At 39.6% G+C, this 26199-nt stretch overlaps 1 protein-coding gene across 1 annotated transcript; it reads left to right on the top strand.

Annotated features, from left to right (window-relative positions):
* Positions 1 to 1190: 1190 nt before the first annotated feature.
* RAC2 (Rac family small GTPase 2) lies at positions 1191 to 18367 on the top strand. Its single transcript, XM_087723155.1, has 7 exons — positions 1191 to 1369; positions 7649 to 7720; positions 9367 to 9484; positions 10945 to 11007; positions 12346 to 12505; positions 14867 to 14999; positions 18089 to 18367. The coding sequence occupies exons 1-6, from the start codon at positions 1335 to 1337 to the stop codon at positions 14995 to 14997; spliced, it is 579 nt and encodes a 192-aa protein (XP_087579281.1). The 5' UTR covers positions 1191 to 1334; the 3' UTR covers positions 14998 to 14999; positions 18089 to 18367.
* Positions 18368 to 26199: the final 7832 nt, after the last annotated feature.

The following is a 26199-nucleotide window of genomic DNA, read 5'->3' as shown; positions in this document are numbered from 1 at the left end:
CTCTTACTGGAATGAAATGCCATAATACTCTCATAGTCTCTTTTGAAGAATTCCCCACCTGAAAAAAGGAAGAAAATTAAGTATCAAGCCCAGAAACACTCACAGCTTTCAGTGGGTGAACCAAGTGGTGCTGTGAAAGACAACAGCAAAAGGTGCATTTAATAGAGCCTAAAGGTTAATATGGGTCATTAGGCAGACTGCCTGCTTGGCTTATAGAACTAGGGACATAGCTGAGGCTTATTAGCAGCTTTGGGGCATGGGGACCTGCTGCAAGACTCATGCTATAAACATTGCTTTCAAATGTTTCACACTGCAGCAAATAAATTTGGTTCCAATTCTCAGCCCTTGCTCTAATTCAGTATCTTCAGATTGTGAACCTCCCCATTTCAGAGTTTTTTTCTGGCCACCTGTCCTGCTTCATCTATAATTTGATAAATTGGATTGCATCTCTTTCATTCAGTGACTAGGACTTCATATGTTTGTTTCTATAGGTGCTTTATTGCTGCCTTCAGTCATAAATGTGGCTTATCAAGAGTTAAATGGTTAGCTTCTATTGGCAAATGTTATAGACATGAATATTATCATGGCTTGTGGAGCTGTTCAGCATGCATATCCTTATCATATATTCACTTTGCTTTATACATTGTGAGGTGGGGAACCAAGAATTCTGCACGGGCAAAACCAAGCAAAACATTTCACAATGTTTTCTGTGAATATCCAAGTTTGTTGAAAAGCAAACAAAATGTTCTTAAACATCACTCCTAAAAGGAAGACAACGAGGTCCTCTGTTTACAAAATACACACACTTTGTTTTGTGCTAGACCAATATGACTTGTTCTCTCTCCCCCTCTCTTTGCAGTAAGACCAAGGCAAACAATTCCTCAGCAAGGCATCTTCTCTTACTAGCTAAAGTAGCTAGAAAGAGAAAAAGGACCTCCTTTCTCTAAGCATCTCTCTACTTCTCCATCTGCTGCACTGGGCAATTTTGTTGGGGAGAGGATTCAAAGCAACCCTTTTCCCGACTGTCCATAGTGTGGAGTCAAAGATAAGAGGAAATGATGAACCATCTGGGATCTGCAAAAAAAGAGTTCTGCTTTCAAATAGCAAGCTTGCCCTTCCCCAGCAAACACTTAAAGCTGCCTGGTAAAGGAAGAGATCAGTGGGCGGGCTGAGAAATATTCTCTCTCTTCCGCTTCCTCCCTAACCCACAACCTGCTGTTAATTCAGCTTCAGTTTTGACATATCTATAGAAGACTTTCCACCACCAACATTTGTTGAGCTGCTTCGTTGCTCAAGAGGCTTCCTGAACTCCACGGTGCTGCTAGGCCGGAGACATGCAAGCTATCAAATGTGTGGTAGTAGGAGATGGGTATGTACTTTTCCTTTGAGAAGCAAGGAAGTGAGTGGGTCTTCTGACAAGGGCTTGTTCTTTCTTAATCTCCATCTTTCTTTGAGAGTGGGGGAGGGAGGAAGAGAGGAAGAGAGGGAGGGAGAGAGAGAGAGAGAAAGAAAGAGAGAGAGAATAGAAATGAGGAAAGGATTTCATTTGTTTTCTGTGCAATATGAATGGGGGAAGTAATGCTTTCATTTTTCAGAAATGTGGTGTTTTTTTAAAAAAAAAAAGTCAGCCTGGATAGAACATATACAATAAGATTAATTGTGGAATTGCCTACCAGATAACTTGTTACCTATCAAATAAACCATGGCCCCCTTTATTTAAGTACTTGAAGACAGAACCTCTCCAGCTTCCTGCTCTCCAGGTGGGTAATTGGGACCGCAGCTCCCAGAATTTCCAGTCAATTCGCCCAAAGACCTCATGCATTTGAAGAGCAAGACCTGGGGGGGGGGGGAGTCTGATTTAATTAAAGTAGTGTCATTATCGGGAGTTAAATGTTGCAAGCCTGGAATAATGTAACTATCTTTCAAAGGATTTAAAATGGAGATACAGGCCTTTATATTCATGGCTTTCTGCCTAGGTTTGTGGTTTATTGGACCAGTGGTCTTAGTAAGTTTTCATGGCTTTTTTTTTGCTTATGAAACTAGTAAAATGTTTTTTTTTTCTATGCAGCCCTCTAAAACTAAGATGAAAGCAATTTTCTATGAAGCACTTGTCACCTGAGAAGGTCTATTTGTCTTGATAATATTTCTTAGATGTCATTTGTGGGTGAGAGGCCAGGCTCAAAAGCAAACTGAAGTTGCCAAAGAATGCCTCTTAATGCAACAGCTGTTGATTAAGAAGCAGAAAGGGGGACTACCATAAAAGATATTGTTTTTTAGGATTGTTGGGAGGTTGCTTTTAGGATAGAATTGACAAAGGTCACTCCTTTGTCAACTCTTTCTTGTATCTACTTGTTGGAGGAGAGTGTCCATAATCACATTGCAGTATGACAGCTGCATAAGATACAAGAAATCAACATGAAAGATTCATAGAATGATATACTGTGTAATAATGTGCTGAAAGCATTTGTAATAGCAAAAAAACTTAGCAGCAGACATAAACTTCACCTCCTTCCTGGTAATATGCTCCCGATGACTCAAGAACAATATTTTTTTTCCATGATTTGGATTCAGCAAAAAAAATATGTTTGGATTGCCTACATGTAAAAACAGCTTCTATGTCTACTAAATGAGATATGACAAGTTTAATTTATTTTGGGACTTCCTATTAATTGTGCACTGAACATCCCTCTCAGCTTCTTCCATTTTGGAGAGTCTTAAGCACAAATCTGCAAAGACCAGCATTATACTTTGGAGGAGGAGGACATTGGCTTTGAATGAAATTCAGCCTGATCCCTTCATCCTGGGATTTCCTGCAATTATTTGCTCTGGGCTGGTACAGACAAAGGGACTTTTCTAGCTTCTGCATTTCACCAGTATCTTTTCTTTTGCTGAAACCTCCATAAGGAAGTTTCTTTGAAGTGTTTGACACCTGTGATTTAAAAAAAAAACCAAGCATGCAGAAGTTGAGGGAATGGTCATATTTCAGTGGCTCAGGTTTGAATTTCTTCAGTTGAAAAGACCAAGTACTTAATGCTCCTACAAATGAGAATTAGATCAGCCTTTCTAAATCAGAGGCCACTCTGATCGTTCTATACTCCTGTTGGGAGAAATGTCCTTCTGGGTTCAGCTCCAAGTGGGGAAAAATACACTGGAAACATGGAGGCTGCTTGGAAAGATGGTTTCATGGTGGACAGGAACACATGGCTTGAGCTCCTAAACAGAGAAGGGGGATCACATTTCCAGATGTTGGGTGAAGAAGAAGAGAAGAGAAAGAAGGGCTGAAAGTTTCTGGCTTTATACTCTCTGTTTGACCTCTCTGTTTCCTGTTCCTGTATAAGAAATGTATTTTGATTGGTTGTCAGACTCCCATGGGGCCATGCAGGGGCAACTCTCTAGGCTTTGTTTTGAGTCCAGGTTTGAGTTTTCAGGTGCCATGTGGTGAGTGGGATAAAGGGCTAACACTATCATGCCTTAATCCCATCATTCTAGAGCTGAAGGGGGGGGGGATCTTTGTTATATAAAATAGACTGACCTGGGCACCTTAATGGCTTATTACATGGGGGCTATTAAGAGTGAGTCTGTTTCCTGCCTAAAAACATGTTTCTCCATTTCTGATCCAGTGAAATATACTATTCTGCCTTCTTAATATTTCCTAGGATATTTCATTCTTCTAGGAGAGGGGTGGGTGCTAACTTTCTACACCGCAAGTCCGGGAGGGCCTTGGCGGTTTTATGATTTGTGGACTTCAACTACCAGAATTCCTGAGCCAGACATGCTTCTGGGAGTTGAAGTCCACAAATCATAAAAGGGCCAAGTTCCCCACTCCTGCTATACTGGCTGGGAATATGAGGAATTATATAGCTAATTCAACTGGAAGGCTTCCAATTGGAATTGGCAATACTGGGTTTGGTAGCACAATGGCCTGGCATGCTGGTTGTATTCAAAGAAACACTAAGGCAATCATATGGCAATCTAGTGTGTTGTGTGAGCCTATCTATTTAATTAGATAACAATTCACACAATGTGCACCCATAAAATTGGGTTAAATGAATGTACTTTGTGAACACCACATTCTCAATGATATTCTGATGGTGAAGTCTCACTATTTGACATTGGTGTTGTCCTTTTTGACTATCTACCTACCTGCCTGCCTGCCTGCCTGCCTGCCTGCCTACCTACCTACCTACCTACCTACCTACCTACCTACCTACCTACCTACCTATCATCTATCTATCTATCTATCTATCTATCTATCTATCTATCTATCTATCTATCTATCTATCCTGTTGTCCTCTCTGACTTTACAGCAACAGCTGCTGTACTCAGCTACTAGATATCTTTGTCTATATGAGATGATCCTTGGCCATCACTGGTAAATTCTTGATTGGGTCAAATCACTTTTGCCTTGTTACTTTTTCCTCCAAAGCTACATGGAATTTTCCATTAGGGTGGTTTCCCTCAAGTATCAGTCGTGGGGCCTATTTTGTCTACCTATTATACCCTTCTCTTGGGTGCCCCAATATCATGCAAATATGAAGCCTATCAACCCATCTTACTAGGTTTTCATCCTGGATGTTTTCCCATTGCCTAAAGTTGAATAGGGATAAAACAGAGTTTGTTTTGTTTTGGTCTAGTGGTTTTTTCCATCCTTTGCTGTCTTTCTCATTTGATTCTAGAACGTCGGATTACTTGTTTTCTCTACCTGAAACTTTTGAATCTTGCTTGATAACAGTTGACCCATTTATTAATTGCATAGCATATTTTCAGTCATTGGGCATTTTTAGGCTCTTGGTGGCTTTATTGATGCTTGCCTCAATTGCTTCATGCTTGGACTAATGCAATAGAATTCCAGCAAGTGCCCCCAGTTCCTCTCTCTATCATTTGCTGTTAGTCAAAACAGTACTGTTTAGATTGTTCTGGACCTCTAATGCTTTCCTCATATTTTACTACACAATATGGCACATTACTTGCTTTCTATTTGAATCAGAATTGAATTTAAATTACTGGCTTTTGGGATGGGTTTTTTTTTTTTTTTAGCTTACTGGTCTCAAGCCATCCAGTATCTGCTCTTATGCTACGATCCCAACTATCCTTTCTACCCCTTTGTGCAAGTGTATCCTTCTCGTTCACCCTCCAGGACTGTTATCTGGTATTCTGGGATGGGCCCATCATTCTAAAATGAGCTTCCCCTGTTCCTTCATATCTGTGAAAGTTGTGTAGATATCAAAAAGGATTTAATGTCCTTTAATCTGATTTGTGGGATAATGTAGAGTTTCTTTATTCCATCTTATTCTTTTGCAATTCCTAGAAATGTTAATATTGTAATTCTTGCTGCCATGTTCTGGTTATTGAGAAGAGGGATGGAGGGAGGGAGATAGGGATATCTATATCTAGGGGATAGATAGATAGATAGATAGATAGATAGATAGATAGATAGATAGATAGATAGATAGATAGATAGATAGATAGATAGATAGGATAGATAGATACTGTAGATAGACCGATAGATAGATGATAGAAGATAGAGAGAGAGAGATGACAGAAGATAGATAGATATAGAGATAGATAGATGATAGATAGATAGATACTGTAGATAGACAGATAGATAGATGATAAAGATAGATAGATAGATAGATAGATAGATAGATGATAGATAGATAGATAGATAGATAGATAGATAGATAGATAGATAGATAGATAGATAGATAGATAGATAGATAGATAGATAGAAGCATAGTGTGTATGTGTTGTGGTACAATATCAGGTGGCTGTTTAAATTCTAAATATTGTTCAGTTGCTCATTAAGTTCTGGGCATTTTTGTATTGCATGAATATTTGTAATTACCGGATTTCCTTGCTCATACCATGACTTGGTACAAATACATATGATTTATTATCATTATTATTACTACCACCACCATTCTCACGTACCATTCTCATGTTCATGTAGGAACAAAATGAGAACATCCTTTTAAAGCCAATTCCAATTATTGGTTAGAAACTCTACAAATATTTCAGCTGAACTCCAAGGAGGATTATCCAGATATAAACTCCACAAATGCCATCCTACCATATTTTTAATTAAGAGAGCTGAGGATGATTACCTTAGAACAGCTTTTCCAATCTGGTGCCCTCCCAAGATGATGCAAACATCACTTTTGTCATCTCTTAGCATGGGCAAGCTGGATGTTTTACAATATTTTTTTTAAATAACTTTACAGGCAGATGGTTTATTAGAAACACATGTAGCTCTTCCTCCTAGTTTCTATCTTTTAGACCAGGGGTGTCAAACTCAAGGCCTGTGGCATGCTTATATCTGGCCTGTGAGGGGGTTGGGGGGGCTGCACGTGGGTCCTCCCGAGCTCCATTTTCATTAGCAGAGGGTTGCAGGATGCCGTCGCAGCTGAAAACAGATCTTAGGAGCCATTTTTCTCTGGCGGAGGGCCACAGGTGCTCTCGACATGAGTTACATTGAGTTGGCCACAGTTACTCCCCTGAGGTCAAGCACAACCCTGATGTGGCCCTCAATGAAATCAGGTTTGACACCCCTGTTCTAGACTGTGGGCTGGTGGGAAATACCTTCTAAGCTACATTTTTCATTGACTCACCCTCTTAGCTCACCTGCCTTTTTATGGCCTCCGATCTGACATCATTTTTTAAACCAAATTTTTAGAAAGGCCTCTGAACATGGACAACATTTACTAATTGCACAGAGTTTAACAAAAGAGTGTTTCTGCATTATTGGTCTTAGCATGCCTTCCACAACTATGTGGAAAGTTTAAAGCATATAATATAATGTGAATTGCACAAAGCAACTTTCATCCATATGATGGATTCTGGCAGAGGTGGGTTCCTACTGGTTTGGACTGGTTCGGCCAAATAAGAAGTAACTTGGCAGCCTGAGTTGCTGGAACCGGTAATGACCCAGGCCTGCCACGCCCCTGAACCGGTTCTCCTATGGTGGCGCCATCTTGGTTTTTGGTTCTGTGCATGCGCAGAACAATTTTCATTGCAGAAATGTATTTTTCCCTTTTTAACATTTTGCGCAAGCACAAACATTTTTAGATGCAAATGCACACGCATGCAGAGCAATTTTGTGTGTGTGCCGAATTGGCAGCAACCCACCCCTGGATTCTGCGTATCTTGAACACAACTGTAATTATCTGAAATAAGCATGACCAGACTTGATGTGAGCTATAGACAACCATGTCTCAAGTCTGGCTTAAGCAATTGCGTGACATTTTTTAAAGCTAAAGAATGAATGGGGAAGTGGCAACTTGCTTCTGGTTCCTTCCTGATTTTAATGAATTTTATTCACCAGTACCTAAGCATAGAATAAACATGGCCTGGTAATCTTTTTCTCTCTTTGTTTCTTTGGTATGTTTTTTGGAAGATGCTTTCATCTCATTCCCACCTATGTATAAGAGAAGTTGTTCTTATCGACATGCTTCATGTTTCCATTCCTCTTGTTTGACATGATACTAGGACAGTGTTTCTCAACCTTGGCAACTTAAATTCAATTCTGGACACCATTGTAATACCAGGAACTTTTATTCATAAGCAAAGCATCTCTCTAAATCTACTACAGAAGCATATTTTAAAAAGAACTGTCATTAAATGCCTTTTCCCTTTTTTCCCCCACCTTCAGAGCTGTAGGTAAAACTTGTCTCCTGATCAGCTACACCACCAATGCATTCCCAGGAGAATATATTCCTACCGTGTGAGTATGGAAATGGTTTAGCTTGAGATTGTTGGATTTGAAAGAGTTAGATCTCACTAAGATTCCTGTTTCTGAAGGAAATGCAATTTTGCTGGGTAAATAATAACAGCACAATATAAGATCAGGTTTCCATCAATCAAGAGAATTCAGCATTTTAATATTCCTAGATGGGAATGTTAAGAAAAACAAATTGATTTGATTAAGAAATTATTTGCACCCATTCTATGCATTTCAGGAAAAAGACATTAGATAAATTAATGTGCTCATCAAATTTCTTGGAATCAGAACTTTCAGAAGAGGAGTTGTTACTGCCAATACATCTAGGAAAAGTGATAGTAAAGATAGTATAATTGTATGTCATGGGAAACTATTACTTAAGAAGGGAAAGAACTAAAATAAGGTACATAAACTTGCATCTGATTTGAAATAGGATTGTAAGCATGAGCAGTCACAAAATATCAATTTTCCCAAAGACAGCTTAGAGATGTTAGGTGCTGTGATTTTTTTCTAGCCTTCCAGAAAGAGGGCGGGTGGGTATAAAAAAAACTCAAGATGACAATCACAAAAATGCAATCTGAGCCATGCGCTCCTTATGTACAATACACATAAAAAAGGAGCACAAAGGGAGTTTTGATTTCTAAATGGTGCCACCATTTTGGCTTAGAATAGAATAACAGAGTTGAATGGGACCTTGGAAGTCTTCTAGTCCAACCCTTGCTTGGACGAGAAGACTTCCTTATCTTCCAGATTGTTCACTAGCACTCCAGAATATTTTTGTTATTGTATTTGCATCTGTTGTGGCCTGCCAGTGGCAGAAGATTCGGACAATGAGGAGGTTGGGGAGGAACATGGGTCAGTCCTGGAGCCTAGGGAAGGCTCTGATGAGGACTCTGTGTCAGAGCGGGAGCCAGAGTCGTATGCCAGTTATAATCTGCCTTCGGAGTCAGACATCAGTGAGGCAGATGAACAGCTGGAGCATGTTCCTAGTGTGTGCATGCGCAGAGTTGCCAGATGAAGGGAACAGCTAAAGAACAGGGGTCAACTTTGGAGTAAGGGCACAGGTGGACAATGAATGACCCCTCCCAGAGGAAATAAAAGGGTAGCAAAAGGAGAGTGGAGTTTGCAGGAGACAATTAGTTCACTTAATCGGTTCGTGACTCTCCGAGGCTCCTTGCCAAGTTTTACAGATATCGGCCTGGCAGCTCTCCAAGACAGATAAGGTCTGTGACTGTAAATCCTCCCTTGAAAGACTTTGCTGGATGTGAATGAGCAGAATTCACAGTAAATTAATAAAAGAGTTTTGTGCAAGGACGAGGAGTTGGCTTCATGCTCTTGGAAACCTAGGTCAGAACAGTACCAAGATTCAAAGAAATCACTGCAATGAACCATCCTCTATTTTCATAGAATACCTTTGGAGCTTCATGCTGCATCCAAAGGTGCCAGTGGGATTTATAGAATCCAAACCTCCTATTTAATGTTTACCAAATAAAGTCAACTGAATCAAAGAGTCTGACGGTGCCAAGAGACATATCTGTTAGCACCTTGGAGACAACCATGTTTTTTCCTCCTGAATTAGGATTTCAGTCTAGGAAAAAGTAAAATCCCTCTCCCTCTAATGTCACTATAAACTCTGATATCTGTTACAGCTTTGATAATTATTCTGCCAATGTGATGGTTGATAGCAAACCAGTAAACCTGGGATTGTGGGATACAGCTGGCCAGGAGGATTATGACCGCTTGAGGCCTCTCTCCTATCCACAGACTGTAAGTCATGAATTTTCTCTGAAGCATCATCTAATTGCTTAAGGCTGTTTGATATGGACTACAAAAATAGTTGAATCTACCAGTAGAAGCTTCAAAGAGCCATAGTTCTCCTTATTTAGTAGACATCCAGATTTGTTTTGTTTGACAACCTTACCTACCTCTGAAGAGCTTTGTTCATATTCCTTCTTGGCACACACATGAGAGCTTCTACCGAATGATAGCTGATTTCCCCAAAAAAACCTATCTAGGAGTATAGAATAACAGAGTTGGAAGGGACCTTGGAGGTGTTCTAATCCAACCACCTGCACATCAGAAAAATGGTTATCCAATCTCTTCTTTAAAATCTCCAGTCATTGTTGGAGCATTTACAACTTCTGGAGGCTAGTTGTTCCATTGATTAATTGTTCTAACTGTCAGTAAATTTCTCCTTAGTTCTAGGTTGTTAGAATGAGTCAACATAAGTAGATGTAATCAACATTTGGATGAGATGCAATCAACAAATCAGACTGTAGACTAGAGTGGAGATTTTAAAAGAGCATTCTGAAAGAAATCAATGGCAATAAGATATCTCCACATCATCACCAGGAGACAATATTATATTAATGAAGTGTTATTATATCTGGGCCTCCAAAATCCTAATTACATTCGATGGTGGCACTGCAAAATATTATAGTCATCACAGCTAAAAAAAACCCAGAATGTTTAAAAGTTTTACCCAGCTGATCCAGGACATTAGAGAGCCTTTCCTCTCACTTTTTAAGATGGAAATAAGATTATATTTACATAATTTAAGGCGGTCCTTCAAGATTCCTGGACAAAATCCTCAGGCTTCTCTAACTGATAGTAGGTATTGTACAATAAAATATTAAATATAGCTCTCAGATGGGGAAGGTGATAATGACATGAAGAAAGCATCAATTTAAGATTTTTCTGAGTTAATCTTGATTAGATAAATTAGCGAGTATTTTTCAGCCTGTGGGCATAGCTGTGAACATGTAAGGGGTGCTTGTGGAAAATGGCAACCACTAGGGCATGCCTTATCAAAATATGGCTTCTTCAACAGGTATTCTTGTAAACTAAGATAATGTGACACTTTGCTTTTTTAGTATTGTGGATATTGATTTATTAATAGAAGAAGTAACTGTTTCATGTCTCTATAAAAGAACTTCAAGGTTTTGTGCATTGTTCTTTGTTTCAAAAGTTTTTTTGTTTTCATAAAGCATTTGGTAAAGATTCAAAATTACTTAGATGCATCTTTTAAACCAACCAAAATCACTGGACTAAATATTCATTAACAATACCAACGTAGCTTACAAGGTTCTTGCGAGAGTTGCAGAGATGTTCTGTAAAATGCTTTAAGCACCTGAGCAGCAATGTATATCAATATTTGCTACATTCTGCTTCATAATGTGACATTTTTCACATGTTTTTTCACGGGTCTTTGAATTTTCTGCCCACAGGATGTCTTTCTCATCTGCTTCTCTCTAGTCAGCCCTGCATCTTATGAAAATGTTCGTGCTAAGGTGAGATCATCCGGGGTTCTGTGTGCAGAGCAAGTAAGGCAAGGGAAGACTCAGTCTTGGTATTGCTGTAGCCTGAAAAATATTGACAGTATAATATTTGGATCCTCATGCAATGTTTAAATTGGACTGGTGTGAAAGTTTTCATTGAAAATTTTGAATGAAGACTCCTAATTTTTCCCATGACTATGTTGGATTTTCCAGATTGCCTGAGAATTCTGGTAGTCAAAGTCCAATAAATCTGAAGGATGTATTGGATGATGTCTGCTTTACATCAACACAACTCTTCAAATCTATCAGAGGTTGCATCATAGTCTACAACAGGGGTGTCAAACTCAAGGCCTGTGTGCCGGATCCAGCCCACAGGGCGCTTAGATCTGGCCCACGGAGCCTCCCTGGAAACAGCTAGGGACCAGCCCATGGTGCCTCTGCCAGAAAAAATGGAGCTCTGTTTTCAGCTGCAATGGCATCCTGCTACACTCTGCCAGCGAAAACAGAGCTTGGTTTTTGCTGGCAGAGAACCTGGGCCACCACAGGTGCCTCCGACTTGAGTGATGTTGAGCTAGCCACCTGGCCCCTCAAGGTCAAACACAACCCTGATGTGGCCCTCAATGAAATCAAGTTTGTCACCCCTGGTGTACAAACAGGGTTCAGCAACACTAGAGTATGAGGCTTTGTAACAGTTCCAGTTCATCTGGAGCCTTTTTAAAAGTATCCAGGGATTAAGTGAGTTCTTCATTGTAATTTTTTTATGATCAGAGTTGGGTTTGTTTTCTGATGCCATTGTCTGGTTTTTTAAACCTAGATATATCTCCCAGAATTGCAATTGTGAGATGGGCAGCTATATAAATTGATCAAAAAAATATACTCAGTGGATGTAAGCCAAGATGCATTTGTTAAATGTTTGTTTATAACATTTATAGCCCCTCCACAATCAGAATCAATTCTCTCTGGTTCAACAGCTATGTTATTATTGTGACTCATATTCTTCTTGTTATCAGTTGCTATTCCAAGTTCTATTTCCTGTGTATCAGTGGTGGGTTGCAACAGGGCCCAGCGTCCTCCATATGAACACATGCAGCGTGCGCGCACATGCGTCCTACCATCCAGCGATGCCTCTGCGACCTTCCACGATGCTCCATCGCATTCAGAGCATTACTCAGGGGCTGTACCCACTACTGCTGTTTTATTATTACAAACCTGGGCATTTGGTTTCTAGTCCTTATTTAAGAAGGCTGCATTGGTGCAAATGGCCCATCTGATTTTTTTCATTGATCAACCCGCTGTTCTGCATCATTGTTTTTTTGTATTATGTCAGTAAAATCTTGAGCTTTCTTTTAGTGGTTCCCTGAAGTACGACATCACTGCCCTAGCACTCCCATGATCCTGGTGGGCACGAAGCTGGATCTCCGGGATGACAAGGATACTATTGAGAAGCTGAAGGAAAAGAAGTTAGCCCCCATTACATACCCACAAGGTCTTGCCCTTGCCAAAGAGATTGGTAAGTGTTGCCTCAGGGAGGGGAAAGATTTGCCTTATGTCAGCCCAATTGTGGATAGCCATCTCTCTCAAACAATAGCAATAGCAATAGCAATAGCAGTAGACTTATATACCGCTTCATAGGCCTTTCAGGTCTCTCTAAGCGGTTTACAGAGAGTCAGCATATTGCCCCCAACAATCTGGGTCCTCATTTTACCCACCTCGGAAGGATGGAAGGCTGAGTCAACCCTGAGCCGGTGAGATTTGAACCGCTGACCTGCTGATCTAGCAGTAGCCTGCAGTGCTGCATTTAACCACTGCGCCACCTTGGCTCTTCAAATGCAGTCAAATGCAGTCAGACATCCCTGACCATTATTTAGACTAGGTTGGTATTTATCTTCTATCTGTTTTTCTTTAGCTTGTTTATGTTGCAGTTTAACCTTTAGAAACTAACTGTGGTGCAATATACAGAATCCTGTGCAGCTATAAGAGCTAGAAAGCAGCTGAGAAATTCAGAAAGGCAAAAATACATGTAAATATTGTCTACCAAGCTCACAAACCTTCTTTTTTCTTTTGATTGAATAGAGAACCCTTTCCAACTATTAAGTACTGTTCATCTACTGTATCCTTGAATTGGCAGAAAATATACAGCTGTTACAAATTAGCATTACCATTCCAATCTCTATCCTGCCTTTATTGGTTCTGTTCCCATCTTTTATTTATTTATTAGATCCAGAAGGTGACCTTTGATGGGGCTTTTGCAGTGGTGTCTGCTTCTGGGAAAGAGGATTTGTCTTCCTTGAAGGAGGCTGTGATGAATCCTCTTAAGAGTCCCAGTAGCATGGAATCATTTTCATCCAGCATTGGATTAAAGATTACAATTCGTTAAATCAAAAGGACAATTCAGATAAGGGGAACAGTATATGCTGTATGTTGGACTAAAATAGCAACAATGCATGACAGATAAGGGAAGAAAGTTTTTTCCAAGATAACTCTCACATTAGTTGCTCCAAGGAAATTTTAACTTGAATATTTTGGTCCCCAAGTGATGTATATTTAAGGTTTTTTTGTTCACATTTTAATGAACTGTTATGCAAATCAGAAAGCAGTTATCTCTGAAATTTCACACTTCTCCTAATTATGTGATCCAGTCTCGCTTCAGAAAATGCATGCATGAATGTGTATTTTGAGAATTTAGAAAGAAAAAAATGTTGAAGAAAGCCTACTAAAATGTAAATTTTTCTGCATTTAAAAATAAGAATGTATGTGGCCATGTGTTTGAAAACTTATACATATTTGTGCTCAGATCTCATTAGTACAACTTTGTTGGTTTGTGAGCAAAGACACCAATGATCTATATATACAAGGGTTAAAGTGGCATCAGATTACTTGCAGAGTTAAGATTAAGATTAGGGCTTTAACTCTCAATATCAGAATGCTGATATTTGCCCCCTCCTCTTCTGAACTTTCTGTATCCGGAACTTGCCTTCTGTCTCTTGAAATAATGTTGAACCACAACTTCCTTTTCCTGTCCTGTATTCTGGGGACACACCAGCAAAAACTGCAAGTCTGCTCCCTTTCTGAAGAATCTTTACCAGGGCACACTCATGTTTTCTGGAAAAAACAATCTATCTTTCCCTTTTCACTACCTCCCAAAGCCTAACTAGTGGGCGAGACACAGGCAGAGTGAGAAGAGAGAAAGATACAGTATCTTTGATGGTAATTCTGGAGGGAGAAAAGCTGTTCTTTGGGACATCAGTTTTCTCTTGCTTTCTTCAGTAACAGATGTCTTGCTGGGTGGATTTAGGATGGCTGTGCTTCAACAAAATATGGCTTTCCTCATGATCTGCCTGATAATTTGAGAATCTGCATCTTCAGTATCAGAAATAAAGTTTTTATTGATTGATGTCTGGACATCCATTACAGTATTTATTTTCTTCCTTATTGCATCAAAGACATCTAGTTTTATCACATCAAAATGCAAGCTGTAGAGCAGCAACAAGCAAAATTTTTGTGTCCATGTATTCCTTACAGATGCCTGTAGCCATCAGATTGGCTAAGTGGTAAAGCATCTGTACTTAACATGCAGTCCTTGTTTAGTCTTTGGTCTCACAATTAGTAATGTTAAATATTTCTTCCGGAAACCTTGGACAACCAACTACTGTCATTGCAAACAATACTGAGGTAGATTCTTGAATGGTTAGACTCTACATAAGCCATCTTCCTCCGACGGGGCTTTGGTCTGATCGTGTTAGTCTTTTCTTATATTACATTCCTAAGTAGTTCTGCTGTCCATAGAGATGCCAAGCCTGATATCAGGACCAGTGAGAGAATTTACTCATTTTTCCTTGTTCCTCGGAGAGTGAGCTTTTTCTCTTTGCAGATGCAGTGAAGTATCTTGAATGTTCAGCCCTCACCCAGCGTGGCCTGAAAACAGTGTTTGATGAGGCCATTCGAGCAGTTCTCTGTCCACAACCTACAAAGACAAAGAAAAGGGGGTGCAACATCCTTTAGGGGTAAGTATCAAAAGGCTCCCTGCTTGTGCTTTCATCCAGAATGGATCAATACCAGCATGATTCCTTACCACCCCATGGGACTTGAAAATAGCAGAAAGTTTATAATGTGCTACTGTTGTCATTTTAGCAGGGAAAAAAATATGGTTCCATTAATGTGCTGTGGAAAAACTGCTGCGATTTAATGAGCCAGACATCTAAAAGCTCATTTTTCCAAACTCTACAAAGGACCAATGTATATGAGAAGTCTGGATGATATAAACCTGAGCATGGAATAAAAGAATCAGTATAATTTGACACAAGGTTTAAAAAAGCACACAGGCTTCATTGCACGCATAATCCACACATCAGCTTTGCCACATAGGAACTCTGTAGATCGGTTGCATTACAATTCGTTGTGCCAGACTTACCATCTCTGATCAAGGATTGTCAGGGAAGCAGTGGATGGTAGTTGACAAACAGATGTATCACTGGGCATACAACGCCCTTTCGAAATTCTCTGCTCAATTTATTCACAGTAAAGTTGATTTTTTTTCCAAACCTCTCCAGGGAAGAGAAAACAACTTCTCTATAAACACCCCCTTAGTAATGACAGTCACACACAGCAATTGGTAAAGTCCCAGTGGAGAAATTGTCTTGTGATTTAGCTGAAACATGGAACATCAGAGAAGCTGCAAACCATTGGAAAGATGATTGTATGTATAATAAACAACAAGGCATTTTAATATAGACATACATCCACTTTGTCTATCCTTTCACTATCTAAATGCAAAAAACATTGTGGGAGATTGTTAGGTATATTTTATATATAGTGGTTAGTCTAAGCCTAACTCAATTTCACTGAGGGTCGCATCAGGGTTGTGTTTGACCCTGGGGGGCATGGCTGGGGTGGATGTGGCCAGCACACGGCTCTCCCAAGCTCCATTTTCAGGTGCCATGGCCTCCTCCAGCATGGTCTCCTCCAGCCCTGGGCCAGGCCAAGGATGTCCTTGGCTGTTTCCAGGGTGGCCCCGCGAGCCAGATCTAAGCATCCTGCAGTCCAGATCCAGCCCACGGGCCTTGAGTTTGATACCCCTGGTCTAAGCTGTAATGAAATTTAGGTTATATTGTGACTACAAAAATGTTTCTAAATTCTCTTCTTTGTTCAGGGTTTCCAAAGCAAATACTTTTTTATTAAATCAAATGCAAATTTCAGGAAAATTCCTCAGTTTAGTACTAAGAAGGTGTGTGGAACAGAATGTTTTTGGCAGGAGTAGAATGTACAGTATATTCGTGTTTAAGAACAAGAATAGCGGGGAGTGTGATATATGTAGGTAGTCTGGAGCACAACCCAACACACTGGCATTGGGGGAGGGAATAGATTGGAGCCTTTTCTCTTACTTCACCCCTCTCACCAATTCCAGGGGGAAGAATATTGTGCTGCTATATCCCAGCATTTACGTATCTATTTTGTATAGCAATGTTAAGGAACCCATTAAAATTGTTTCCATGCTTACTTTTCATAACTATTTTACTGAATGCAAAATGCATCAAATAAAGGTTATCAACACCAGTTCTATACAAGGAAAATGTTTTCAGGCAAAATGTTTTCCCGCATAGGAAGCTGTGTTTGGGATCCAGCTGTTCCACCTTTTCCATTGGCTTTTCCCATGCATTCTCCCACTCTCAAATCCCACCCATCTATCTCCACTTGGCTAGCATTTTATTGTGTTTTTTTTAATATGCTGCTACCTTATTGCATTGTATTTTACATTAGCTATATAAAACCCTTAAAACTATTTTTGTACTTTTGCAAAACCTGAGATTTTTCCAAGCCTGATGACAACATTTGTACTCCAGTCCTCTTCAGGAAGATCTTTAATTGAGCAGCAGGATATTCACTGCTCTGTTCACCCTCAATAGCTAATGAAGTCACCCAAGTGGTTTTATGGGGCTGAAACTAGAGGATAAAGTTTCTCAGCAACAATACCACAACTTTGTGATTCAATTGTATAAAAGGATAATGCTTTCCTAAACTCACCCCCAATGCCCCATACATCATAGACTTAGCCAGTGGTGGGATTCAAATAATTTAACAACTGATTCTCTGCCCTAATGAGTAGATGGGTAGGTGGGGCTCAATGGTCATGTGACTGGATGGGTGTGGCCAACTCAATGTCACTCACATCGATGGATGCTTCGCCTTAGTTGTTACAATGTAATAAGGGTTAACCAGAGAGGCTGTTTCTGTAAGCAGGGCAATAAAGATTAGGCTAGAAACAACACCAGAATGTTTCCTTCCTGCCTTCCTTACAGGATTAGCCCTATAAAGTGCAAAAAGCCAAAAGCAGTTCTCCGAACTGCTTAGAAAGTTAACAAGCGGTTCTCCCAAATAGGTGCAAACTGGCTGAATCCCACCACTGGCCTTAGCTAAGAACTCTAGGTGTTGAAGTCCACATACACTATATTGCCAAAAGTATTCGCTCACCTGCCTTTACTCGCATATGAACTTACTGTAAGTGACATCCTATTCCTAATCCATAGGGTTCAAAATGACGTTGGTCCACCCTTTGCAGCTATAACAGCTTCGCCTCTTCTGGGAAGGCTGTCCACAAGGTTCAGGAGTGTGTTTATGGGAATTTTTGACCATTCTTCCAGAAGCGCATTTGTGAGGTCACACACTGATGTTGGACGAGTTCACGTGGCCTACCACTGAGTTGCTGTCATTCCCAAACACTTCCACGTTCTTATAATACAGCTGACAGTTGATTGTGGAATATTTAGGAGCGAGGAAATTTCAGGACTGGATTTATTGCACAGGTGGCATCCTATCACAGTTCCACGCTGGAATTCACTGAGCTCCTGAGAGCAACCCATTCTTTCACAAATGTTTGTAAAAACAGTCTGCATGCCTAGGTACTTGATTTTATACACCTGTGGCCATGGAAGTGATTGGAACACCTGATTCTGATTATTTGGATGGGTGAGCGAATACTTTTGGCAATATAGTATATGTGAAGTAGCCCTGGGTTGCAGAGGTTTTTCATGTAGCTAGCAGACTAGAGTAACATAATTTCTCTTCCTCCCTCTCTCTTTCTGTCTCTCTGATACAGAATTTGGATTTTGGCCCTGCACCCAGACCTTTCTCTGGACTTTGAAGAGGGGATGAAGAAAGAAACCTTTAGAGGCTGCTGGATTTTTAATCTTGTTTCACTCTGAATAGCCCAGTGCTTCCACAACTAGCTATTTGTTCACTTAAAAGAATCTGAATGTATTCATTACTTTATTCTTAACAAGGTGCATTCCAATATAAATTGCTTTATCTCACTCTCCCTCTTGACCTAATTTGTGACTATTGCTTAAAAAAATAAAATGCAGTTGTTATGGCAATATATTCATTGGTAATAGGGAAAGTATTCTGAAAACTTTTCAACAGGGTCTTTGTTTTCCACATACACTTTGCAGGTTCAAACAGTTAATGCCTCCTGTTGATCTGGGCCAATGGTTTTTTTAATCAATAATTTTCATTTTCCTCCTGAACACATTCCCTAAATTTCCCCAGTGCTGGTATGGATGTGTGTATGGGGTACTTTTTAACTATTGATTTTCTCCTTGTTTTTCTTTTTTTTCTTTTGAATGGTAAACTAGTGCTATAAATGAACTTTTCCCTTATTATACAAAGCAAAGAAATATGAATAGTGTCAGGAAATGTTTTACTTCCCAATGAGAAGTCAAAATGGTAGTGAGGTAATTGAAGATGTATACAAGGTAACATGAAGCTATACAAACGTAATGCCTTATTATGAGGTAATATGTAGCATTATCCCCATGCTCTATTAACATGTATAGGCCACAAAAAACATTGTTTTTGAATAAATGATGTGGAATATGGGGAAAAACTGCTAAGAAAAGGGCCAGGTAATACAGTAATGTATAATGTGCTACATATCCCTTCATGTTCTAAAACATATTCCTGTACTGGAAAAAAAAAGATGCTTCCTCAGTACTAAAGAGTTTAGCATGGGAGCTAAATTTTAAGATATTATTTAAGGTATTCTACATTCCCTACCTGCTCCTATTACTGATCACTGCATTGCAAATGAGTTCAATTAAAATATAATCATAAACCATCTGTTCTTATTACCCATAGCTTGTATGGGTGTAAAAGAGATACACATTTTCAGAGATAGGTTGCTGTTCTGCTACTTATTGACCAATCTATCTCATTTGGCAATATTATGAGCACACAACTGATGAAGTTCATTCCTCATAAATACTAAATGAGAATTTAGACTGGATGTCATTACTGAAAACTAATGTGCCTTTGGTAGATATCATGATCGTTAGAGGGCATGATCCCAATTTTTAGCACATAAGATGTCGTAGTCACAGGTCCATAATTTCACTTTTGGATTTTCCATTCTATATTGTTCCTGTAGCCATTCTGAGATGTAACCTGGACATTTAATGGTTTTAGAAAATACTAACTTCTTGCCTCATTTTATTTCACCAGTGGATCTTCTGCTGACTCTGGTTGTTTGCCTTTTACCTCCTTGCCCAGTGTCTCTTGCCCTCAAGCCAAATACTCCAAATTGCTTCATTGTCTTCTTTCTTTCAGGAAGCTTTTTAATGAGGCTAAGCCAGGGTGTCTACATGTTGGTAGTGCTGCATCAATTCTAATCTAGAATTGCAAATATTTGCTCATGGCAGACAAGTTGCATGGCAAAAACCATGTGACTCTTGACAATATATAATTGCATGGCAACCTATTTGATGTGCAAAAACCATGTGAACATGCCAAAATGAGTGATGTGGCTAAGCCTGCCTTGGATACATCTTTCTGGATTAACCAATGGATACAGCTCCATACTGTGAAAGTATAGATTGGCTCTGTTTTTATCTGTGCCAAAGATCTCGCCTTTTAAAAAAAAAATTCCCTTTTATGGAAGACTCCAGCTCACTTAAAACATTTACTAAAGATCTTTCTTCTAACATCTAGACCACTAAGTCAGTCAAATCTGATTGGGCTGACTTTGGATCAATAGGGACTGTATTGATTTTTTTCCAAAACCTCAAAATCACCTCAAACTGGAATCAGCTATGGAATCATCTCAAACTGGAAACAGCTATGAAAGATGATGTATTAGAGCAGGGATGTCAAACTTAAGGCCAGGGGGCCAGGTCCAGACTTCAGGGTACTTGAGATTTGGCCCACATGGCCACCTTGGAAAGAGCGAAGGATTGGCTTGTGGTGCCTCTGCCAGAGAAAATGGGCTCCCAATATCCGTTTTTGGCCTCCTGCAAACCCTCTGCCAGGAAAAACAGAACCCTCCTGAGCTCTGTTTTCACTGGCAGAGGGTTGCAGGAGGCTGTCCCAGCCGAAAATGGAGATTGGGGGCCCGTTTTCTCTGGCAGAGAACTCGGGTCACCATAGGCGCCCCTCATATGAGTGATATCAAGCTGACTTCACAAACCTGCCCCCTCCCAGGTCAATCATAATCCCGATATGGCCCTCAATGAAATCAAGTTTGACACCCCTGGGGGGTGCTAGCTGGGGAATTCTGGGAAATGAAGTCCACTCATTTTACGTTGCCATGGTTGCAACTGGCTTAGAGGAAAGACAATTACCTGCTATAAGCTGTGAGCCATACACTTGTATTATTGGCATATTCAAGCACAAATCAACAACTGTCTAATTACAGCCTGAACAAGGAGGTGGAAGAAAATTGTTGCTATTGTTCAATTGATTCTTAAACAGTTAGGAATCAGAAACCTGTTCAAGCCACCCAGTGACCTATTAGCAAATCTTAACTTTACCTCACCCCTGATACTAAGAAATGCATTTCAGCCATTCTAAATAATATTTAAGACCCATAAATCTGTCTTTCTGGAATAAAACACATCAGGACTAAATTAAGATCACCAAGAAGCCTCTGGTCTCAACTTCCTCATTCACAGTAAGAATTCCTGACCTTACTACAGTGTGTGTGACGAATAAATGACATGTGTGTGAGAGTGGGATAGCTGGTAAGAATCATTTCTGCAGGAAGGCAACCTTATTCTTTGTTTCTTATATGCCAGGCTGTTTTGTACCAGTGCACCCTCAGCTCTCTCCTATCCACAGAATGGTGCCAAAGAGCATAAATGACTATATGTTCTATGTTTTGGCAATGAGTAAATCTGCATTATTAGGGACTTCCTTAATTTAGGACCCATGCCTTTGTGGCCGCTTCCTCCTGCTGGAGTTCTTTTGGGCACCTACAAAGAATGGCACAGATCTCTGCTGCTATTCCAATCTCTCTGCTTACACTGATCTGCAAGCAAGAAGCAGAGACGAAAACTGAGCACTGGAAGGAGCAAGGAGGCAATAGAATGAGTCACCGATCAAGACGAATAGCCTACGGGTTGCTAAAATAAAACTGATGACAGGTATCCTTTTGGTGCAGTAGAATTGGCAGCTATGGGGACCTATTTTTCTGGATCTGCTAAGGACCAGAAAAGGGGCATGGCTTTAAATGACGATCAGTAAGATATATTCTTGACTAACTTGCCAAAGGTGCCATTTTCTCATAGTTTTGTTGCTACAGTTTTTATTAGCTCAAACAAAATTCAGAGCAACAGATGCAATCAAGAAGACACCACCATCACCCAGATAAGCAAACACAGAGGGATGCAAGTATCCCCTTCTTACTCAGAAAAAAACATAGCAGAAAATTATACCTATAAGGCATTTTATAGATTAACTGCTGCAATTTAATTAATGTCAGTTCTTCATCAGTACCACTTGGATGCAAGGTACCACTAGCCTGCTTTGCCAAATAGAATGCTTGATTTGTCTATGCTCTTTTTTCATGTGAATTAGGTGAGACAAAGGCTGTAATTCATGGGTTAATTACAGGTTTGCATGCAGAAATTAACTGGTGTTCACTTGTCAAATTACATGTTTTGCATGGAAAAAAAAACCCAAGATTTCCAGCAAAGATAGGAATGCCCCCCCCCCAACTTAAAATTTGGAGACCACTGCTCAGATGGAACACATACTATATCTTCTTCTTATAAAGCTGGACATGAAGTAAATATTCCCCAAACATAACAATGTTGGATTCAGATATTTTGTTAGCTACGGATTACTTAATTACAATTTTATAAAGAAGCCACTACTGGCCCATGCTCTAAAGGAGCATTTTCATCCTGTTGCAGCCCAGAGTTGGACAGTGAGGAGGTTGGGAAGAAGCATGGGTCAGTCCTGGAGGCTGGGGAAGGCTCAGACAAGGGCTCTGCATTGGAGGCAGAGATGGGGCCAATGCCGTCTGGCAGTGATCAGGTGCCTACGGAGCTAGACAGCAGTGAGGCAGAGGAACAGCCAGAGCCTATTCCCAATGCACGCATACACAGAGCTGCCAGAAGAAAAGAACAACTCAGAAATCAAGGTAGACTTGAGACTAAAGTCACAGGTGAAAGGTGATTGGCCCCTCCCATAGGAAATAAAAGAGGAGAGAAAGGGGAGTGGGATTTTACATGGCAGCTTTCCGAGATAGATAAGGTCTGTAGTCATAAATATTCCTTTGAAAGATTGTTTGCCCAGCCTTGCTGAATGTGAATGAGAGGAAAAAGTGTTTTGTCAGTTCCAGGACTCTGCCTTGTGCTTTTGGGGGAAGCCTAGGTCAGAACACATCCTATGGCATTGTTAAGAGTTTATCACTTGACATAATTTGGTGAAGAAAAGGAAAAGAGATGACATTAAGTACCTTCTGTCCAAGACTATCTACTAATCTGTGCCAACGGAATCCCCCTGTGTTGGATGGGGAGTTAGGAGTTGTTCTATTCTCCTTCCTTTACTCACAAGTAGAACTGGGATCTGGTTATAAAATTCCAGATGATGAAATGATTTTATGTGCATTCAAACATGTGTGACTAGAAGCCCTGTGGATCTCATCTCAGTAAATGGGACTCAAGAATGCTGGAGAGACAACTGGACAAAATCACTTTGGAATTTCTAAGGTCTTTTCATGTGGTAAAATAGTTAAAAAGAAAAAAAAGAAGGGAAGGAAAAATATTGTTGAGGGCATACAATTTTATTTATAGACTGTGGTTGAAGAGATTCCACATATGCTTCTCTAAAGATTTATAGAGGGAAATGACCATATAATTGTTTTCCTCAGCATATACTATTTTGGGGACATGCACCTCTTAAACATTATTTAGATTTTTAAGATGGATATGACTCTTGCTACATTGGAAGTACAATACTGTTCAGAAGAAAATGGAAATACAGCTCTGATTGACAGTTTCCTTTTTCTTCATATTCTATCTTCAAATGGAGCAGAAAACAACATAATCTCAAATTTATTAAAATAGGAGACAGAGTAGTTTTACTCTTTTGGCAAAGTGTAGCTATCAAAACATTAATGCTATCTTAATGGACACCCGAAAAACAATACAAAGCTAAGCTCTGTTCCACTTTATGTGGAATAGTTTCTACGGTTGGTCCTCTGAACCTTGTGGATTAGTAAAGAATGCAGACTACGGTATAATCACAGAAAACAAACTCCCTTGAGCAAAGCAGAATAAGGTGGGCTGTAAGCAGGAGATGAAGGACAAATCCAGGAGCTGGAAAGAATCAGAGACAGTTAGACAGAAGCAAAAAAAATGTGGGTGTTGTTGATCTTTAGATAAATGCCAAGGGAATCAAAAGGCAGATTCTCCAAAAACACAGGCTCGCACACACAAATCATGTAGAGGCAGAAGAAAATAGCTGACATGTTCTGTTCTTTTTTAATGGCACGCTTAGGTTGCCTTGAACACATGTTTTTTAAAGGACATTCTTTGCTTAGATAATAATATATTTAATAATATACCCTGCTTCCCTGAAAATAAGCCCAATCGGGCTTTTGCGCGCATGCGCTAAAATAAGCCCCCCCAAAAAATAAGCCCTCCCCGAAAATATTGCAACACAGCAGCAGCCATGAGGTGACCACGCTCACCGCCTCCTGCACCTGAAAAATAATAAGACCTCCCTGAAAATAAGGCCAAGTGCTTATTTTGGGAGTCAAAAGAAAATAAGAGCCTGTCTTATTTTCAGGGAAACATGGTATTCACTTATTTCAAAAATGGAACAGACAATAAACATTCCCTGCCCCCCTTTACGTTCTCCCATCTTGTGCTTTACAAGTATCATTTCCTTGATATTTTGGGGCAAGGCGGAAAGTATTAAGTTTCTTGGTAAAGATGATTCTTTAAAAAAAAGTGAACATGCCTAGAATGTCATATTTAAGAATTACATCATTATCATAACAGCAGCCTATCTATATAATCAAACAGTGAAGCGAAAATCTCCCTCTACACATTTATGAGGATTACAACCTACAGTAAAGTGGATTTGGAGTAGAGGAGCGTTATCTATTATCAAATTATCAGGATAGGGCTATATTTTAGTTTCCTAAAAATAAGTTGCAATTCTTTCACATCTTTGTTTTCACTGCCTCTGAAATTAGGGTAATCAGGACAAAACTGAATACCTCGGGACTCTTATAGTGTTACAAAGACAATGTCTCCAAATCTGACGAAAGAGCCGTGCTGATTTAATATAAGTTGCCATTGTCATCTTTTCAACCTAGCCTATGACTCTATTCTCTAGTAATCTCCCAACCAAGTACTAATGAGCTCTGACGCATTTACCTTCTCTACCAAAGGAAGTCAGATGTTGCTACTTAATAAAACAGTTGTTAAGGTCCAGATAATTAAGGTATCATTAATTTGTGATAAACAATCAAGAATTATGAGAAAAGATGAAAACAAGGTCCAGTTAATTTCATATTATTTAAAAAAACTAGCCATCATCTAGCTAAGCTTGGTCAGGGGTCCACCAGTGAAATATGGTACCCTTGTCCAAAATTGCCAGTCAGGATAAACCAGAAGGAAAAGAAGATATCTAGATATATCATCAAGTTAATTGTGAATTGTAATCCACCGGGCAGAAATTTGGGGGGGGCAACAAGGCGGGGTTAAGTATTGGATGATGCTGACACAACATTGGCTTTGTCCCTGTTATACATGCATTATATAAAAAGGGATGAGTCTCCATTGCAACATTAACATGTTTGCTTCATCATTTTGACAAATTTATCCTGTAGATACATTTGACTATGATTATAATTCACCTATCCTAAATTTAAATACCTTGGACACATGTTTTTAAAATCACATGATATCTTGGAAGCTGTAGAATTTTGGATGTGGTGAAATAAATTCAAATTACATCTTTGAAAGTAAAGCTATTTGTCATCAATACATTGGGACAATCTAATAATATTTTCTTGATAATAACCATGTTCCCTCCAGAGGGAGTTGATAGGATTTAAGATTCTTTCTGAACGTTCTGGTCTGAAATACTGTATGTCTGAAAATTCCTGCTTAAACAACAGATGGAAACCATGATGGGGGAAGATTTTCTCCATCCTTAGCTATCTGGACAAACATCCCCTGAAACAGTAATATGTCCCTGGACCACAATTCAGCTGGAGTATTGCAATGTACTTACATGGAGTAACTTTTGGAGGCAATGTACGCTAGAAGCTACAGCTGGTACAATATGCAGTGCCCAGACTCCTGGCAAGCCACTACATTGAATTAAAATAATAAGATCCTGAAATTGCTACATTGAATCAAAGTGCTTTTATCCGCTCTTTAATGAAAAGGAACAATTGCCATGAGTGGGCCATCAGGATTTTCATTCTGGAGCAATCAGATATGACATTCCTGTCTATAATCCCAGAGGTTCTCCTTACAATCAAATACCACTAAATTCACCACATGCAAAAACTGGAGACCAGCTAGGAGAATAAAAATAAGTTCCATCAGTCTTAGCATTTTTTTTCTTGGAAAGCGAAGGCTGAGACAAAATATGTAACTAAACTTGTAGATGATAATGCCAGATAGATGTTCATTTGGACAATCTCCTCTCTTCTTTGGGAACCTGGAAATCTCCAATTTGCCACAGTTACTTGTTTGGTCCAAATTAGAGTTATCAGCTTTAGCACAATTCTGAATCTTAAATCCATTGCATGATATGGTTTTTCAAGGCAAAACCTGTTCCAAAGCTGGTAACCATAGTTTATTTTTTTCAGATGTAATGTGAAATTATGATAAAATGCAGGAGGACAGAAAAGATATCTCAGTTTATTAATCTAAAGTATGGTTAGACAAATATGTCTGCGAAATGCAA

Source organism: Thamnophis sirtalis, unplaced genomic scaffold (genome assembly GCF_051295495.1).
Source record: "Thamnophis sirtalis isolate CommonGarterSnake01/CBP01778 unplaced genomic scaffold, rThaSir2_p1.2 scaffold_9, whole genome shotgun sequence".
In the NCBI taxonomy this organism is placed as follows: domain Eukaryota; kingdom Metazoa; phylum Chordata; class Lepidosauria; order Squamata; family Natricidae; genus Thamnophis; species Thamnophis sirtalis.
The sequence above is the reverse complement of the archived record's forward strand: the minus strand, read 5'-3'. Positions and strand labels throughout refer to the sequence as shown.